The 20,023-nt window shown below is 50.6% G+C and overlaps 1 protein-coding gene across 6 annotated transcripts in view; it reads left to right on the forward strand.

The window, feature by feature from the left end:
- Positions 1–20,023, forward strand: part of PLXNA4 (plexin A4) — a 394,209-nt gene that overhangs the window by 276,178 nt on the left and 98,008 nt on the right. For 5 of the 6 annotated variants that reach the window (XM_069034287.1, XM_069034294.1, XM_069034280.1 and 2 more), the window contains 3 exons: positions 12,905–13,028; positions 16,252–16,405; positions 18,904–19,003. In XM_069034287.1, coding sequence (XP_068890388.1) covers positions 12,905–13,028; positions 16,252–16,405; positions 18,904–19,003 — 378 coding nt within the window. Of the gene's footprint in view, positions 1–12,904; positions 13,029–16,251; positions 16,410–18,832; positions 18,846–18,903; positions 19,004–20,023 lie in introns of all 6 variants that reach the window. The other variant, XM_069034271.1, reaches the window with a different exon arrangement.

A 20,023-nucleotide genomic window follows, 5' to 3' on the forward strand; every position in this document is an offset into this window, starting at 1 on the left:
GGCAAGCTGCTCCATTAGGCTGGATAATCTCATTGGAACCAGTGGCTTGAATAATAACACCTTCACCTCCTGCACAGCACCTGATTCCAGTGACACTGAACACCCCGGGCTGGAGGGATGGACAGCAGGAGAAGGGGAAGGGGCAGGGATGGGGCAGAGCCTGCACCGAGCACCCTTTGTCTCCTGGATCTGCCAATCTACCAAGGACAGTTCTGCAGTGTGAGGGAAAAGCCTTCTCCAGTGCTGGGGCATCACAGAATCACAGAATCACTGTGTTGGGAAGACCTCAAAGATCATCAAATCAAAACTTTGACCCAATACCTGCCTGCCCACTAAACCATAGAGCCAAGTGCCATGTCCACTCATTTTTTGAACATTTCCAAGGATGGTAACTCCACCACTTTCTTGGGAAGGCTGTTCCAGTGCTTAACCACTCTTTCCATGAAGAAACTTTTCCTAATATTCAACCTGAACCTCCCCTGGTGCATCTTGAAGCCATTTCTTCTTGTCCTATCACTTATTACCTGGAAGGAGAGACTAAAAACTGGGAGGTGCAACTGAAAACCTGAGTTCTGTCACCGACCCATAAGACAGATAGCTTGAATCCAGGATTCTGGATTAGATGTTGATCCTGAAGGACTTCAAGCAGGACATTTTTGCCCTTCAAGTGTGTAGCTGGACTCCTGTCCATCGCAAATTATCATGTTGGGAGAAGATATCTCGTATAGGTGGATGAGGGACAACATCCTACCCCAACCTGCACTTGAATTCCTACCTCCTTCAGCATTCCCAGCCTTTTCCAACCACCTACCCACACTGGATCCCCGCTGTCACAGCCTCTCTTGTAGCGCTTCTGGCCACAGCCAGAAGGAATAACCTCATCCCATGGTCATTCCCATCCCATCCCCCAGTGCAGCCTGGCTGTCCCACCAGGCTCACCCAGCATTCCCAGACATCCCCAGAGAGCAGCCCCATGCAAGCTGTGTCCAGAAATTCCGTGCTTTAAAAAAGCAGGGAGCTAGGAAACGAGCCCGGGAGATGGACACCTGGAATGTGTAATGGATGGCTCCATTGCCATGCATCCGACAGCCCAGCCTGCTGGAGGTCATCCACAGCACCAGGGCGATTTCTCAGTGCTTAACCCACCCCTTCCAGCCATGCACGGATGAGGGGAAGTCCATACATCACCTGCTGACAGCGTTTTCCTTGCAGCTGGAGCGTGAGCTGGGATTCCTGGTGTAGCCTCAGGTCATGGAGTGCTTCCCAGAGCCTCACAGTGCGAGGTGGGGTGTGCCAGACCCGATTGTTTTAGGAGAATAAACCCTAAAATAATAATAATAATAAAAATAATAATAATAATAAAAATTAAAATAATATAACAACAAATTATTATTGTTAATATAATAATAATAATAATAATAATAATAATAATAATAATAATAATTCTTCCCCTTGGCTGTATGTTTAAATTACCAGAGGGATGAAGCCAGGATCGTTTTTAGGGTGTTTGAAGTCCCGGTCCTTCCATTTCTTATGGCATAACTCTGGATGGATCCTCCCTCCACTCCAAACCTCCCTTAAGATCCAGCTTGAGCGGAGGCTTAGGAAGAGAGAAACTCAGCTTGTTCCCTGACTTTTTGTTTGGAACAAGCTTGGGCAGAGAAAGGCAGTGAGACTAAAATTAAAATCCTTCTTGCTCTACTTTTGCTCTTGTTATTCTGTCCCCCAAATTCCCCGTCCTAGAAGGAGCTGAGCTGTGCAGGACAGAATTTTTATTGTTGTTTTTGTCAGAGTTGGGGTGAAATGCTGATTTCAGTAGCTGGGCAGCTCCAGCTCTCATCCAAACCTGTGCATTGGTCATGTGAGGGTCTGGAAACTGCCATGGAAACACAGCTTCTCCTTTATTTCTGATCCCTGAGAGCATTCACCTGTCGAAGGCTGTGCATCCAGCTCAGCCCAGGCTTTTTCCTTGCTCTGAGGAAACAAATTGCTTAGGGATGGATCCAGAGCTTCAGGCATGGTCTGAGTGGCGTTGGTGGAGCTGCACGGACACCTTGTTCAGGCAGCAAACCCCATCCTACTGATTTCACACCTCACAGGGAAAGCCAAGCCTGGGCTGAGAGGTTCCTTGGCTTATTTTTCCCCAGTGAGGCTGAATTCTCTGGCTGAATTCTCTGCACAGTCTCCTCTCCCACCAGAGCCACGGGGCTGCTGGAGACTCCCTCGCCAGGTGTGTGGGGTACTGGGGACTCGATGTAACTCTCTCTGTGCTATCCTGTGGCTCTTCTGGCTGCTAATTGTGCTCCTGCAGAAAAATTTGGGCCTGGAGGGAGGAATTGTCTCTGCCAGGAGCAAATTCCAGAGTTACAGCACCTGTCACTTGTCTCTGCCAGGAGCAAATTCCAGAGTTACAGCACCTGTCACTGTTGGCTCTGCTACTGGGGGACACTGGAGGGATGGAGGGATGGAGGGATGGATGGATGGATGGATGGATGGATGGATGGAGGGATGGATGGATGGATGGATGGATGGATGGATGGATGGATGGATGGATGGATGGATGGATGGATGAAGAGGAGGAGGAAAGGATCTTATCAGTGGTGTGAAAATAGAGATATTGGTGAAGGTCAAAAGGAGCAGTGGGTTGGGAGAGTTTGGTTTTAGAAACTCTGTGGGATCCCCACTGCCCTGGACCTTTCTGGGTAGAACTGCTCAAGAGGTTTCCAGGGGTGGGGGATTTGGAGGAAAAGTGTTCAGGCCCGACCAGTCTATCCTGTGGGAATGTTTTCTCTCTTCTTGCTGTGCTCCCCCAAGGCAGGACAGCAGATGCTGACAGCAAAAAGCAGTTAAATGAGGTGCTGGCTGGGCCTGGCAGGGATTCAGTGTCTGTGTAAGTGGGGACTCCTCACAGCACACTTCCCATGGCTCCCTGACCTCCTGGAAAGCCTCCTTGAACACAGATCCTCGTTTGCCTTTTGAGGGATGGGGCTGAAGTGGCACCAAACCCCCCCACCCTTTCCACAGGACTTCCAGGTCTCACAGCAATCTTGGCAGTGATGCCTGAGGAACCTCAGGACCACTGATCAGCCCCAATCTCTGAGCAGCACACACCATATTTTACCTTTCTGAAGGCAAGGGCACCTCACATCATCTTCACCAACAGATATTTGGCATTTGGACCCCGGTGACAGGGAAAACACCAAATTAATTTCCTTGGAGTTACTCGAGAGAAGCTCCCATGAAGAATTTGGGGATGATGTTCTGAATCAGGCCATGAACACAGAACTTCAGCCCCTTTGAATGGATTATTTGCACCAGCCCTTGCAGAGGAGAGCATGTAGGAGCACGGCAGAGTGTAGGTGTTATCTACCCAGATTCTGGGGAAGACACTCACAAATATTATTAGCATGAATAGGAAGCACCATGATAGGATGCTCTCTGGGAAAAGTAATTTTGTTCATTAATTACTTGCCTTATCTAGCAGCCTCGTTCCCTTTTTCTCGCTTTCTTCTTCTTTTAATTTTCTTTAAAATGATTCTAAGCAAATTCAGTGAGGGAAAAGTTATTTTGCTGCCTCCTCAGAGACAGGAGCTTGTATTACTCAGGTAGCCTTCAGCTGAGCCTTCGGGGGTTTTTCCATCTTCATTTGAAGCTCAGCCTTTCATGGGCAGATGGCAAAAGACAGATTCCAGGCAGATTCCTGTGATTCCTTTCTTGTGGACCACCTCAGTGCCGTGGACTGAGTGCAGTTCTCATGCCTTTGGCTTGGGTTCTGCCTCCTGCTTGTGATTTTTGTGCTCTGAGATTCTCCTCCTGCTTTGAGCTGCTGGGCTCATGTTGTGCCTGGCAAGTTTGGCAGCAAAAGGACCTGGAGGGCTGTGATTGAAGGGGCAGCAGAGACCCTGCAGCTTCAGGGATGTCCTTTCCTTGTGTCTTTGACCCTTGCAGGAGGTTGGAAAGGGTAAGTGGATGGAGGGAGGAGATCCCCATCCTCCCAGATGTCAAACACTGGTGCTGGCTGTTTTCAGGCTGCTTCTACAGCAGGGAATGATTTAGGATTGGATTTTAGGAAGGAATTCTTGGCTGTGAGGGTGGGGAGGCCCTGGCACAGGATGCCCAGAGAAGCTGCAGCTGTCCCATCTCTGGAAGTGTCCAAGGTTGGGTGAGGCTTGGAGCAACCTGGGGTAGTGGAAGGTGCCCCTGCCCATGGCAGGGGCGTGGATTGGCTGATCTTTAATGTCCCTTCCAACCCGAGCCTTTCCATGATTCACGGAGGAACTCAGCCTGTCCATAACAGCCAGCTGAGGAGCAGAATTCAACACCACCTTCCACAGACTCCCTCCCTCAATCCCACACCCTGCTCCCCCCGTGCCCGTAAACGATTTCCAATTCTTCACTGGACAAAGGCTCCAAGTTTCCAGGGATTTGCATGTGAAATGCTCCCGTTCATCTCAGGCTCGAGCGAGCCACCCGAGCGCTCGGCAGGGATGTTCCTGCAGAGGCACACACCTGTGTACGCTCAAATCGCTCCTCCCTGGCTGCACCCCAGCCATGCGAGAGCTGGGGTGGTCCTTGAGGCCACCTCTGAACCTTTTTCCAGCCCTGGGGCTCGGGAGCAGGTTGCATTTGATGCACCAACCCAGCCTCCCCCAGGCAAGATTAGCAGGGCCAAGACAATCCGCAGCTCTGGGAACTTGGGGAGGGGGGCTCGGGGAAAGGAGAAGGGGCGTGAAATCCCCCCAAAGCAGGGGGGAGGGATGCTGTTGGTGGAGCGCTTGGCTTTGTAGGGCGGGAGATGGAGGAGTAAATCCCTTGCACCCACGCCCCGTGGGGCTCCGGGGGTGGGCTCACACAATTGCTGGGATGGAGGGAGGAGCCCACCTGGGGACAGAGATAAGGGGCGGGCGGGGGGATTGCGGTTCTGCAGCATAAGCCGGAGGAGTTATCAGGGCAGAAACTCGGCTTCTATTACCATGCATTAGAATAGATTAGCAGGCAGAGCAATTAGCAGCCTCACTCCGTTTGGCGAAGTGACAGGGGCGGCGGTGCCGGGCAGGAGGCGTGTGGGAAGAGGCAGCTTTGGCACGGCAGCGCTTCCCTCCCCAAACTGCAGCCCAAGGACAAGGATGGAATTCTGGCCTTTAACCCCAGGGCTGCCCCGCTCGGACATTGAGAAGAGGAGGGGTGAGGGCGAGCTTTGGATGGTGGACTGAAACTTTTTGTGGCTTGTGGTCCCTTAAAGATTGTCCTGGGGAGATGCAGAGCTCCAAAGGGTGAATTTCAGCTTCTTTGAGTTACTTCTTCCAAGTTTGTTCGGAAAAATGCACAGACCTCTTGGTCCCCAAATGCCATCCATTAAAAACCCCACAGCTTCTACTTCCCCCAGTGGCTTTTTCCCCTTTTTGTCCAGCTCATCTTTGATGCCCGAACAGCAGTTTTTGGGGAGTTTAGCCTGTTTGTGGTTAGAGCCAAAGATGAAAAGAAGGATCCAATGCCTTCCTCAGGCACACATGAACTTGCTGAGAAAACTCCCTACTACTAGGACAGGCTTCCCAGGAATAATCCTGTGCATTATCCCAGCTCAAATTTGTCACTTTTCCTGGAGCACCTTTCTGTCTAAAATGGAATATTCTGGGCAGTTAGTAAAATTTAACTCCTTGATGCCAGGGAGAACTAAATTCCAGCCATGCCCTGGGCAGCCTGGAGGCCAAATGGAGAGGGCAGGGAGGGAGTGGGGTATTCACCACATGGCCATGTAAAGTTTAAGGTCAATTATGTCTGCGTCTCGACATTTATGGCATTCCTGTTCTCAGGACCCCGAGGGAACCTGGAAATGTCAAAACATTGCTAAAACTGACCTTAAACTTTACATGCGAGTGGGACTGAATGTTCTCCCTTTTCCTGGCTCCAGCCAGAAAATTGCTTTGGCTCCAGCAGAGGGAAAGGCAAATTTCATCTGCTCCCTCCTTCCCCAGCCTTGCTCCCCGCGGTGATAAAGACACCTCCAGGGACACAAAGCTGGCTCTGCGCGATGGTCAGGCTTGGGCTAAAACAAACCTCTAGATCCATCCCCAGATGCCTTTAATTACTCTGTTCTTGTCTCACCCTTCTTTCCGACTGGGGAATCACAAAAACTTTTCCTCAGTAAGGGACGAAGCTGTCACCGCATCGCATCATGAAAGAGGGACCAGACTCTTGAGACTGAGGCAGAGAACTCGTGTCTCCAGAGCCTCCCGGAGCCAAGCATCTCTGTCCTGCAGTCCCTTTCCCAGATTCCTGTCCCCAGTCGTGGCTGAAAATGCCATTCGGAGGGTTTGCACTTGGCTTCCGCCGAGCTCCCTCTGCTGATCACCTTCCAAAAGGCGTCTCAGACCTGCCTGTTGCTCAGTGAACACATTCCCTCCCGCTGGGGAGAGAGGCCAGGGGCTCCTGGGTGAAGCTGAGAGGGTGGTCTGAGGATCCTGTGGGATATCAGCCCGTGCCTGTTTGGGGAACGTGACCCTCTGCCAGAAGCTGGGGCTTTGTGGAGAGAGAGGGAAACCCGAGGGCTGCAGCGATGCCAGAAATGTCCCTGTCGCCTCCCAGGCTCTGTGCCTGCTCCAGCTTTGCCCAGGACAAAAATTCGGGTTTGTTACAAGAGCAAGGATTTGACAAGCAGCCACTATTTCTGTTATTTCATTTTGTAGGAATTGCAGAATCCCAGAATGATTCGGGTTGGAAGGGACCTTAAAGCCCATCCAGTGCCACCCCCTGCCATGGGCAGGGACACCTTCCACTGTCCCAGGGTCCTCCAAGCCCCGTCCAACCTGGCCTTGGACACTTCCAGGGATCCAGGGGCATCCCCAAGTCACCCTTCCCCTCAGGAACAAGGAGAGCTGCTGCTGGGCCATGCCTGCACCCCCTGTTAGATTTCAGATTCCCAATTTGTTTGATTTTTTGTTGTTCAGTTTGTACAGTTTGACTCTTGCCAGGTCCCTGCAGGTACAGCCTGCCTTGCCTTGGGCTCTGGCTGGGCTGGGAATTCTCAGATTTTCCCTTGGAGATGAAGAGATGGGGGAAATGGAGAATCATTGTCTCTTACCCTGTCTTGATCCAGGATAGGTGGGAACATCTGGGCTACTCAGGGTTTTCAAACAGATCTAAATCAGACTTCCCTGAAAATTTCCCTACATCTTCTCTAGCCTCCTCCTGAATTTTCATCTTGGATATATCTATCCAACATACCTGGAAAGGAGATCACTGGAGGTGGTGATGTGGGTGAGGGAGGCAGATGGATAATCTGAGGAGAAGAGAAAGGAACAGGTTGGATTTTAAGGGGAAAAACGAAAGAGAGGTGAAAAAAAGAACGGGAACTGTGCCCAAGCTGAAAACACACCACTGGGAAGAGGTGAGGGTTGGGATGGGGCAACATCTCCTTCTTGCACAAATGGAGGACCCCAGTGTGAGTGACCCTACACCACAAAAATCTTAGGGATGAGCAGACTGGGAATGAAAATGGGGATTCCAACATGAAACCTGTATCCCACCAAAATATCCCACCCTGGCCCGGTGACCCCTCCTTGCTGGTGTGACTGGGGGTGCCCTGACTGCCACCCTCAGCACTGGAGGGAAGCTGTGAGGAAAGGGGGGCTGGAATGATTCCGTCAGAGGGTGAGAGGATTCATCCCCTGCGGGAAATGTCACCGTTTGGAATCCGAAAGGAAAGCTGAAATGTCAAAACCTTTTGCAAAAGAGTGATTCCAGCAAATTACCTGTTTGGAGGTGGCAGAAAGGTGTCATTTGGGATTGCTGAGATGACCCAAACCATTGAGCTGTCTCTGAGCTTTGCCATCAAACACAGATTTTTCAAGTCCCTCTCCTTCCCTGAGAACCCACCTGAACACCCAGTCGAAAGAAAACTGCTGTGCATCAAAGGCTGAGGCTTCTCCAAAAAGGATTCATTTATTTGGGACTTTTTTCTGGGAATTAATTTTTTTAATGGTATTTTTTTTTCCCTGAATAAAAAGAATTGCTGTGCACCGAATGGTGAGGCTTCTCCAAAAAGGATTAATTTCTTTAGAATTTATTTCTGGGAATTAAAAAAATTTTAATGGTATTTTTTTTCTCTGAATAAAAAAGAAATTGCATCGTGTGCTAATTGCCACTTGTAAAAAGCCCCCAAATGCTCTCTTCTGAGTAGCAATTTCTGATCAGATCCAATCACCACTCTTTTGTCTTGAAATTTGTTATTAATTAACAGAATTGCAGATAAGACCTTTTCCATTGCCAGAAAACTGACTTTTTTTGGGTCTCACATTCAAAAAGTTGGATATTTTAGTCTGCTTCTTGGGAAATTATGGGGGAAAAAATAAAACAGAATCCAAATCTTCTCCCTTTTCAGCAGCTATGAGCAAGCAAGGCTCAGTCAGGTGAAAAATAAAGGTCATTTTTTGAGGGGCTGGGGGAGGCTTGTGTGTGTAAGGTGGGGGTTTGGGGTTTTCTGTCTACAACAGGATGATGGAGATGTGTCTTCACTGAGAGTCTGAGCTTGGTTTGACCAAGCCCCAGCAAGGCAGAAGAACCCTTCCCATCCCTCCAGAGGTGGAACAGCCTGGCCCCTTCTGCAGCCTGGGTTTGTAGGGTGTGGCCCCAGCTTTAGGTCCCTGATTTAGGGATTTAACCATGATCTCCTGCATCCCAAACCAGGATCTCCCCCTCATCCTCAGGAGACCCAGGCTTTGCCCTGCTCTCTGTGCCTCACTTTCCTGTCTCTGCCTGCTAATTCCAACCTCATGGAGGTATCCCGAAGTTTAATTAGCTGCAGGCAAAGCCCTCTGAGATTCTTGGAGGAGAGACGCAAGAGAAGCGGAAAGTATTAATTTAACATTATTAAAATAATTGGTTGGCGGCTGGTGAGCAGAGGGTGAGCACCAGCAGTGTTTATTCTTAATGGGAGATGGGGAGGAAATAACATTCCTCATGGTTCAGTGGTGGGAGCAGCTCCACAGTGTTTGTGATAATGGTTTTGGACAAAGCAGGACAGTTGGAGTTGTTAAAGACACGGCTGATAATGAACGAGCAGCTGCTGTTAACGACATCCAGAGAAGGGCCAGGTCTGCACCACAGTCAAAACAAATTCAGGGGTGGGAGATGCTCTTTTAGGTGCCTGAAGTGGAATGTGGAGCCACTGGGTGGGAGCTGCTCATCAACTAATTACGGCTTGACTAGCAGGGAATTAGGGAATGTGGCAGCGGGAAGCGATCTTGGCATATGGACACACTCAGAATGTTGGAGGTGCAGATCTTTTATTAAAGCAAATTTGGCAGTAAAAGGTTTTGGTTTTTTCCCGTATAAACCATAATAAACACACCAGGTGAGAGTCACAGGAGCTCCCAGGGCCCAAGGTAGACACTGAGTCTCACCAGAGACAACAGAAATGATGAGTTGAGGTTGAGATATTTCACTATCCTTCTCTCAGTCTGGCAGCTGCCTTCCAGGCAACCACTTTTATGAGGCAGGAACTTGTGTCTGGAAGTACTAATTTATTAAAAGTCCTATTTACCTTTATTTACAGTTTGCTGAACTTACTTTGGGGCTGCAATGTCCCCTCTGGGCAGATGCCTTCTGTGGCCCAGATCCTTTGTCACTTTTGTTTCTGCGTCTCAGCCTCCACCACCCAATGGTTTGAGACTGATGCTGGAGGGAAACACTTTCCTCTGCACATGTTGGAACAATTTTCTCTGCTGTTTCTCCCTCTCTTTGGAGAGGGCAGAATGTTTCTGGCAGTGCAGAGGAAGGCTGGAGGGAGAAGGTTTCTTTATGTCAGGTATCTTTTTCTGCTCACCTGGATTGTAGGATCACAGAAGGGTTTGGGTTGGAAGGGACCTTAAAGTCCATCCAGTGCCACCCCTGCCATGGGCAGGGACACCTTCCACTATCCCAGGGTGCTCCAAGGCCTGTCCAGCCTGGCCTTGGACACTTCCAGGGATCCAGGGGCAGCCACAGCTTCTCTGGGCAACCTGTGCCAGGGCCTCACCACCCTCTGAGTAAAGAATTTCTTCATAATATCCGACCTAAATCTCCCTTCCTTCAGGGTAATCCATCACAGAAAAACCCACAATGTTTTGCCTCTGGGGGACCTCAGTTGCAGGTGCTGGGCAGACACCTTGGGGGATGTGTGCCCCCACAGGATGCTCCAGCTCAGGCTGGATAAGGTGGTCATGGGGGAGGAGATGGGGGAAACCACAGGCAAAAGGCTCAGGAGGAGAGCCCCCATCACTCCTTCCTGCATGCACAAACCTGCCAAACCCACTGGCAGGTGGCTCCATCCCTTTAGGTTTGATGCCTGAAGCAGCTGTGGTCACTCACCTGGGGTGAATTTTGCTGCTGTGATGTTGACTCCAGAGCCTGAACCCTGACCCAGAGCCCAGCTTGGTGTGGTCCAGCTCAGCAGAACTCCCTCACCATCAGACTCAAGTACCAGGCACAGGTATTTAGGGCTTTTCTGACTGAGGAATTGCATTGAAAAAGTCAGACAGTCAAAGTCAAAATTAGGAAGTGGCAGAATTGAGGTCACCGTGGAAAAAAGGAATAATAACCTGTGATCCTATAATTAAAGTCCAGCTTGCAGCGTGTGAGTGCAGGGAGCAGATTTGGAGGTACAGAAGCTGCTTTCAGTCTGGCAGTTCCTAATTCCTCGGACCCTGACACAGCAGCCTTAACATTATATTAAACCCAGGCTTAGCTTGGTTTGGTTTTTCATAAATTCATTATTTGGATGATGTTATTTTCACCTTGTGGCAGATATTAAGGCTGCAAGGCACATCAATCCAATGTAGAGCGAGGTTTTGGTCTGAAAAGTTACATGTTTTAAATGTGTGTGATGTGTAAACAGCAAGGTAAGATGTGGATTATTATATTCCTGCTCAGTGCTGGGATTGGGAACACAAACCACATTCCTGGGTGCTTAATCCATATCCACTGATTTGAACTGAGCTTGGGTATCCACCCATTTAATTTTAGAAAATCCAGATATTTCTGTTGTGCTGCAGCTGAAGGAAATCAATGGGAGGTAACAGAACATCGTGAAGAATTTGGGCACTTGTGTTTTGATTCTGAGCCCAAAAATGTTTCCCTTCCAAGCTATTCCCAGGAGAGGAGTTCCCACACCCTGTGGAGGTTTAATGGGATTGCTGTGGCTCTTTGTTTTATGGAAGCACTTGGAAAAATCTCAGGTCAGCATTTTGCCTTTTGGCTTTCGTGCCACCATAGGGGACTTACAGTTTTGGGGGTATTTAACGGGCTATTGGTCCAACCCTCTGGAGAGTGCCCGCTTAAAATTCCTGATCCAGCACGTGGCAGTGCCAGAGGAGATTTAATGGGATGAGAGCTCCTGGGGAACGGAGAGCAGGAGCTGCAGTGCTGCTTTTGCTCTCTCACACCTGCAAAGTGTGTGGAGAATGGCCAAAATCTCCCTTTATGGATCCTGCCTCTGGAAATACAAAACTTTCCTCTGCCAGAAAGATGGAGAAATTGGAGTTTGGAGTTTTATCTGGAGTCAGTCACTAGAGAAAAGTCAAGCCCTAAAGTTTTAGGCTGCCCCAAGCTTTGTAACATTAGGATTAACCATATACTAAGGTTTTTGGCATGTGTTTCCATGGATCCTCATCTGCAAATTCCCATGCACAAGGGTGCAGCCTCTGCTCCGAGGAGTAGGGATGCTGAGGGGTGATCTTGGAGCTCCAGCAGCCCCCAGGTTCTCTCACAAGTGAGACTCTGAAGTCTGGGAGCAGGTGAATAATTTAACATCCACACTTAGTCTTTATAGCTGGTTTTAATGGGGGGTAATAGCACTGCTAATAACAAAATCCATTGAAGACACCCTGTGCAAGTCCATAACATTAACTTAATGGCAGAAGGTAATTGGCATGCAGCCGGAGCTGTCCTTTTGGATTAACCCTGTGGATTTCCAGGCAGACACCTTCCTTGAAGCAATGGCCTTGGCAGCGCATGTGGAGCGAAATACAGATGTGGTTTATGTTAAACAAGTGCAAATCTGGGTGGAAACGGGGCAAACAGCTGCCAATCCACCTTTCTGGGTTGTGTTTGCAGCATGTAGGTGACATGAGGGGTAATGATGGCACCGAAAACCTCACCAGTTAGTGGGCGGTATGAATTTTGTGGGCTTGTGTGTGCACCCACAACTTTCACTGAAATGCCACTTATTGGGAACACCTGCATTTTTAAGATTCAACCCTTAGCACTTCTAGTCAGGCGTTTTCAAACCAGGTGCAAAACCTCCTCAGTCTGCATGGACAGCTTCCTGGGGGGATTGGCCCCATCCCAGCGGCGAGGTACCAGCAGCCCAGAGGCACCACAGGGTTGCAGCATTCTCAGGAGGGACAAAAAACACGGGCTGTGCACAACTTCTCTGTGAGGACAACCCTGCCTGAGGTCTCCCAAAGCCCTTGGACAGGAGAGTTTTAAGGGCTGGGGGTTTGGCCAAGGGAAGGTTGTGCCAAACCTGCTGTGTGAGTGGAGAGACAGAGAATCTCTGCGGCTGGGATGGGCCTTTCACACATCACCCTCCCTCCTCTTGCAGGTTCCTTGCAATCCCCCCGGCCTGCTTGAGCGATCCCACAGCTGCTGGCACCAGAGGCTCTCAGGCTCTTGGGAATGTCCTGTGCAGGGCTGGGAGTTGGACTCGATGATCCTTGTGGATCACTTCCAGCTCAGGATATTCTCCATGATTTCATGAGCCGGAGCACGCCAGAGCACGAGCGTGGTTTTCTACTTGTGCCGTCCCAAAGAGCACACAGCTGACTTTCTATTCCCAATAATTGCTGCTCCCACATCCCAGAGCTGTCCCCACCCCGCCAGCCCGGCTCTGTGCTCACTCTGTCCCTGTCTGTTCCTGTTTTCCCAGCTGCACGAGGAAGGAGCGGTGCGAGCGCTCCAGCGAGCCGCGGAGATTCGCCTCGGAGATGAAGCAGTGCGTCCGCCTCACCGTGCATCCCAACAACATCTCTGTCTCCCAGTACAACGTTCTGGTGAGGAATGCCAATCCCTGCCCCTCTCCTCGGGTCCGACCTGCCCGTGCAGCGTGACAGATCCAGGGATTCAGCACCAGTGGGAAGGACTGGCAGCAAGAGGTTCTCCAGAACCCATTAACTTCCCCAACAACGTTCCCGGCATAGGGAAAGATCTGCCACAGGAGGATGTTTTGGCGTTGGTTATCCCCTGTCTAAAAGTCTAGAAATGGACTAGGAAGAGTCTTCCTTGTTGTCTGTGAGGGCAGGTCTGAAGGGACTCTGTGTCCTGCAAGCGCTGGGTGCTGCTCTGGGAGAGGAATTAATTAATAACTTTAGCCAAGGGACATTTTCACGGTTAGAAATTGCATTCTAGAAGAAAGCCAAGTGAAGGATAATAGGAAATATTTCAGTGAGCTCCAAGTTCCCATCACCTTGGATGGAAATATCTCCTTCTAAGCCCCCAGGAACTCCATGCTGCTCCAGCACTGGGCATGCAGAGCAGAGAGTCAGGATGCTGTGCAAAGGAACCCAAGGCTTCCAGGGTTCCTGCTGTCTCTTGTGACCTTCCACAGCACAAGGTTTAACCTTTCTGGCTTCCAGCTACTGAGTCAGTAGCCAAGGAAACCACACAGTGAGTGCTGGCAGAGCAGCAGATGGTCCTGATCATTCCTGGGCTTGAGGCAGGAAACCTCTGCTGAAGATTTAACCAGTTTGTGGTTCCTCTCCTGACTCATGGCAGCAGTACCAGATGTGGTGAGGTCCCAGCATGCTCCAAGAAGGAGGCAGACACCCATTTCTCTCAGACTACCTGTGCTACCTGTGCTCTGTCTTTTTGACCATGCTAATTTGGGCTGCAATTAAGTTGGTAACCCAGGCCCTAAAAGCTCTGTCTCTAGATAAGCTGGTCATTAGCCCCACACCCCGACAGGCCTAAATGGAATTGCTCAGGTTGTGGCTGCCAGACACCTTCCAGGTGACAGGTTTGGATTTCTCCAGGGATAATGAAATCAGCCCTTCAAAGCCTCTGTGTCCAATCATTGCTGCTTTGTTTCAGCCTCTTAACTTTGCTGTGACTTTACTTTCCCTAGGCTTCAAACAAAACTGATCTGAGACATCTTAAGTTCTTTGTTCTTCTGGGAGTTCAAGGTTTCTTTTCTGTATTCTCTCAGTAGCTGTTGAATTCTTTCATGCTGGAATAAATCCTGGGGGACTGGCTGGTTCAGGGCGACTGGAAATGATAACAGAATAAGAGACCTTTACCTCTGGGTTACTCCCAGGGTGAGTCAGCCCAGAGCTGCTGGGATCAGAAGTTGCCATCATCTGTTACCCAACAATCTGCATGGGCATTTTGAGGGGAGTCTCTGCCCAGTCCCAGCTAAAGTGGTGACCCAGCTCATCCAGTCACCACAGAGACAAGCCAGGAGGGGAACAAACAGAGGGTTGGTTGATGGTGTCCTTAGCAAATCTCACTTGAGTTCTGGTAAAGGGTCAGTGACAGTGGGTTCTTGCCCATGGAGGCAGAGCAGGTGTTTGTGGGGTCAGCCAAGCTTTAAAATTTTGGGCACTAACAGGGTCTTGGAAAATTTTACCTGAGTCTGTTTCAGCCCAGGGCTGCTGCTCTGGGCTCTCTGAGAAGAGCTGCTTGCTGGGGATGGTTCCATGCTTTCCCTGCTTTCCCAGGAATGCTGGATGTAGCACTTCTTGTCTGCTCCAGGCGTGCACTGGCTCATGGCGCTTGTGGCCAAGCACTGCTCTGCCCACCAGTGTCATCTTCTGCATGGCACAGCTTCCTCCTGCATCATCCATGCCCAGAGGGAGATTTGTTAGGAGAACAGATTCCCCTTCTCCATTGCTAGCAGGGAGAATGGGTTCAGCCTCAGTGCCAAATCCACCCAAATAACCAAAGCCTTTTTCTACTCCCCATTTGAGACAAAAAAATCACCTTTCCCATTGCCATTCCCATGGCCCAAACACGATCCTACTCTCACAAAGGCTTAATGGCAGCCAGGGCAAAGGCCTGTCTGCTCAGCCTCTCTCCCTGGTGGTGCTTAGTGTGGAGAAACAGCTCCAGCCTTTCCCTAAGTGAGGAAAACAATGCGTGGGAGCACTGAGCGCTATGTCACGTCCTCTTCTTGTCCTGCTTTGTCACCTGGACTGACCCCTGCTCTTTGTGCTGGTAGAAACAACACCTCAGCATGCACCTGTGTCCCCTTTCAGTGGCTGTCACCTCAGAGGGGGCCTCAGCCAGCTCGTGGAGGAGGCAAGTGTGGTGAGCCTCTGCATTTGTGCCTGTGCTGAGTGGTTGGCTCCAGTGTTTGGTCACAAAACCACTGAATTTACACCAATTACCAGGTGCTAGGGGTCCCCTGGGGTGCCCCTCTGTGTGCAGGCATGACCTGGTGAGTAGAGCAGGACCCTCAATGATGGAGAGCCATGGGGCAGGACTTTTGTTGGTCTGGGAGGTTGGCAGCACGACTGTTCTCCAAAGCATGGACATGGTGGAAATCCGCCCTGAAATTCCTTTTCCCACGACCATGTGCCCAGAGGGTGCAGTGAACTCTAAAAGCACAGGCAATTCCTCCTTCATGGCTTTTTTTTTTACATATGGAACCCCAGGATAGCTCGAGGAGCCAGCTGGTTCTTTGGTGGGACGGGCAGGAGAGGTTTCTGTGCCTGTAGAGACAGGGATTCTTTTGTGGTGGACTGAAGGCTGTAACTAGACTCTCCTCACACAGGAACGTGGGGACAGAGTGCTCCCCCCTGCTGGTGCTGGCAGAGCAGGCCGTAGAGAGTTAGACTGGAGCGCTCCAGTTTCTCTGGAGTCTGCAGAGTGCCTCTTGTGAGTAGCAGTCACCTTCCTCAGAAACCGCGGGCCCTGGGGGCCACCACAGCCCTGGAACCCACGGCTGGCTCCAAAGACTCCCCGCCTAACCTGACACCTGCATGACAGACAGCGAGCACTCCCTCCCCTGCACTGACCCAGCCAGCACTGGGACAGGTGTCCCTGCACAGCCACCTGCCACCTGTGTCAGCATCAGCATCTCGTGCCCTCCCCCCTCACTCGTCCCTCTCCCGAGTTGCTGCTTTCTGCTGAAGGAGGATGCTCTCTCTAGCAAGAGGCTCTTTGTCCGACCTCTCCAGTGTAATTCTCTCCTGCTGGCCCAGCTCTGTTGTTTGGCTGAGTGTTCTCTCTTCTCTCTTTTTCCTGTGTTCCCCTCTCTCCCTCTGTCTTTGCTTGCAGCTGGTCTTGGAGACCTACAACGTCCCCGAGCTGTCAGCAGGAGTCAACTGCACCTTCGAGGACCTCTCGGAGATGGATGGGTTGGTGGTGGGCAGCCAGATCCAGTGCATCTCTCCAGCTGCCAAGGAGGTGCCCCAGATCATCACAGAGAATGGTGAGTATCCCACAGCTCCTCCACCTGCACCTCTCCCTCCCATCCTCACCCCGCGTCCCTGCGTCTCTCTGCTTCCTCACAAAGCAGGATTTTGGCTCCTGAGAGCCTGAGACCAGGGTGTGGAAAGCCCTGGGAGCAGGAGGGATGCTGGAGCTGCACAGCAGCACATCAAGGCATGAGCTGTGTGAATGTCAGAGTGTTTCTGTGGGTGCAGGAGTGCGAGGACTGAGCTGCAACCCCAGCACCTGCACCAAGGTGCTCGTCTGTGTGACACGAGGTGTTTGCAGGCTGCCACCGAGTGGCAGCTGCACACATCCAGCAAAGACAAGACATGGATGTGGGATATTCCTTCTCCTTTTGGCCAGGCTGGTGTTAAACATCCAGGGTACAGGCTGTCAGCACGCCCCATCCCATGTAGCGGCCAGAAATCCCCGCAGATCTGGACAGTCCTGTCTGTAATTCCTGCTCTGCCCGGATTTAGGTCTGTGTGCTCAGCTCCCTGTCTCAGTTCCTGGCCTTTACTTCCTTCAGCTGTTCCAGGTTTGCTTCTGGCTCCTTCTTCTAAAGTGGTCCAGCACAGAAAAGTACCTTGTCTCCAAGGATGCTCCCCCATCCACAACTTCCCGCACTTTTTTCTTTCCCTTTTCTAACAAGATTTCTGGGTTATTTCAAGAACTCCTATGGCTCTTTACAGGGACTTACTATAAAAACCTTGACCCTGCTGATCACCCTGTGAGACACCGAGAGGATGCTGCCAATTTTTGTCCTTGGCTTCCTGCGAAAATTTACTGCAAAATTTGTACCTGGGGATCCTCAGACAGCAGAAAATGAGGTGGCATGAACTGTCACCATCATCTCTGCTGCACACAGCTGCATGTGCCCTCCACTGCAGTCCCAGGAGGTTGTCACCACTTTCAAGGCCCACTGAGTTATCAGTCATGTTCGCTTATCAAGACAGGTGACAGAAATTCTTTCCTTGGTATGGACATCTGTCCCAGGCCAGGCTATCATCAACCAGCAAACAAAAATAGCAGTGGAAGGTAGAGACAGCACAAGAGAGAGACATTTATCTGCAGTGTGGCTTTCAGGGCACCCACAGCTTGTATCAGCTTCAGAGCTGCTGCTCTGCACCTCTGCAAAGACCAAGTCCTCCCCGCAGTGCCAGAGGCTGGATTTGAACCAAAGGATGTGTGACTATCACACCTGGGGCCATCCAGTCCTCACACCCTGGTTTAAAACACATGCAAGATGCTGACAAAGCTGCTAAATGTGGCAGAGCAGATGGGCAGCAGAGCTGAGCACCGGCAGCAAGACGTGTTCAGTGAAGTGTGGGGGGTGTGTGTGCCCCAAGGTGGGTGAGTGAGCACGAGGTGCTCGTTGTGAGCCATTGTCAAGTTTGCTTTGGCCTCATTGATTAATGAATCTCTCAGGTGAGGAGGGAAATAATACAATTATGGGATGATTCATTTGGAAGGGCCTGAAAGAATATCTCATTCCAACCCCCTGCCATGGGTAGGGACACCTCCCACTATCCCAGGCTCCTCCAAGCCCTGTCCAGCCTGGCCTTGGACACTTCCAGGGATCCAGGGGCAGCCACAGCTTCTCTGGGCACCCTGTGCCAGGGCCTCCCCACCCTCACAAGGAAGAATTTCCTTCTAATACCTGATCTAAATCTGCCCTCCTTCATCCTAAGGCCATTCCCCCATGTCCTATCACTCTGTGCCCTTTTATAAATAGCAGGGAAAGGGCCCCCCAGGTAAGTCTTGAATTAAACCTGTGTCACTTCCCCCCAAATTACTGCAGTTACTGCACCCACTGATTGCTCACCCTGAATAGTGGATTTGGTGCTGTGGGGAGAGGCAGCAGCTGACTGCCTATCTCAGGAGCAGTGGGAAAAGGGATGAGGAAATGGTGTGGAGGAGCTGAGATGCAGATGGGTCTGCTACAGAAATGGATGGATCCCTCTGGAAGTGCAATGGGTTTCACATCTCTCACGCTGAGATGGGTTCTTTACAGCCACAGGCTGAGGGGAATGGAACTTGGGGTGAGAGGGGTGAGTGAACATGGAAGGAATGTCCACATGACCTTTTTTTTGGGGAACATTCAGTGAACCAGCAGCAAGGACCAGCTTTAAGGACAATATTATATTTTAATGGCATCTGAATTCCAGACATCTGCACTCATTCTTCGAGCTTAGCTTTGCTACTTGATGAATTCAGTCACCACATTTTTGAAATTAGACCTGTTGTCATCCTCCAGCCCAGACTCTGCTCCCAGGCACAATAATTTCCAGTGGTAAAGACATACTCCATTACCCCATAGGAGTTGGAGCTGTACCTGTTGGAGAACTGGGCTCTAGAAGGATTTTATAACACTTTTTACATCTATTGAGGACAGCCCAGCCAAGGTGCTGTGGGACAGCTCCAGGTTTGGGCTGGTGGTCTGGCCAACAGGGTTAGCAAAGCAATCACACCCTCATGTGTCTATTTTTTCCCCAGGTGACCATCACATTGTCCAGCTTCAGCTCAAGTCCAAGGAAACGGGGATGACCTTTGCCAGCACCAGCTTCGTCTTCTACAACTGCAGCGTCCACAACTCGTACGTTCATCTCCCTTGGTACCAGTTTCTCATGGGCACGTGTCCCTCAGGAAGGTGTTAAAATGTGGAGGTGACCAGGGGCTGGGGTCACTTGTGTGGTGGCCAGAATGGTGGGTCCCTCCTGAGATGACCTAGAGTGTGGAGACCATTTGTTCTGCAGGCAGAGTGCCAAATTAGGAGTAATCTGCCACAGAATTGAGTCAAAACCGAATTGTGCCCTCAGCACATCTTCCCTTATCTTCCTGTTATTCATTTTTGGTGGATGTTTGGCTCCTCATGTGCACCTCCAGCCCTCATCCATGCTGCCAGTCCCACCAGCCTGCCCCAGGTGGTTAATATGGACTTGGACCCCGCAATCTGGAAAAATAATGCTTATGGTTCCTGCAGGGTATGAAGCGAACCCAGCTGATTCCCTCAAGACCATGTTATCCATGATGTGAGCTCCTTCCCTGCCTTGCACCCCATTTTCCTGGGGTTTAGCTGCCACCCAGGGCTGCTCAGGAGCTGCCCCAGTGGAGCAGATCCACAAATCCCTGCAGAAGGATGCCCTTGCAGCTGGCTGGTCCACCCCTGAGCGAGGCTGAGCGGCTCTGTCCCCACCACTGAGCCGTCAGAAGTGCCAAAAGCAGATAATTACTGCGGCTCAGCAATTCACAAGGAAAGGCAAATCCTATTTCCATGTTCCTGCTGCTTTGACAAACAGTGTCAGAAAGCAAACGTTGGGGGGGGGAGAGCAGGAGAGATGGGGCTGTTAAATATTTATGGCATGTTTTGGTTTCTTACTTGACAAACTATAATACGCTATCCATTTTTAATTCGATGTATCAGAGCAAGCACTTGTTACCAATTTGAAGAATAAGTTGCTGTACCAGAGCTGAGAGTGGATTGGGGTTGAGCAAGATTTCACAGAGACAGGGAGAGGGGATGTGTCTGCCTGTTGGGCTCACACAGGAGCTCTGGAGCTGTGTTTTCCTCCCCTGCCCATTAAAAACCCACTGGCATACAAAGACCAGGAAAATT

Source organism: Aphelocoma coerulescens, chromosome 1A (genome assembly GCF_041296385.1).
Source record: "Aphelocoma coerulescens isolate FSJ_1873_10779 chromosome 1A, UR_Acoe_1.0, whole genome shotgun sequence".
In the NCBI taxonomy this organism is placed as follows: domain Eukaryota; kingdom Metazoa; phylum Chordata; class Aves; order Passeriformes; family Corvidae; genus Aphelocoma; species Aphelocoma coerulescens.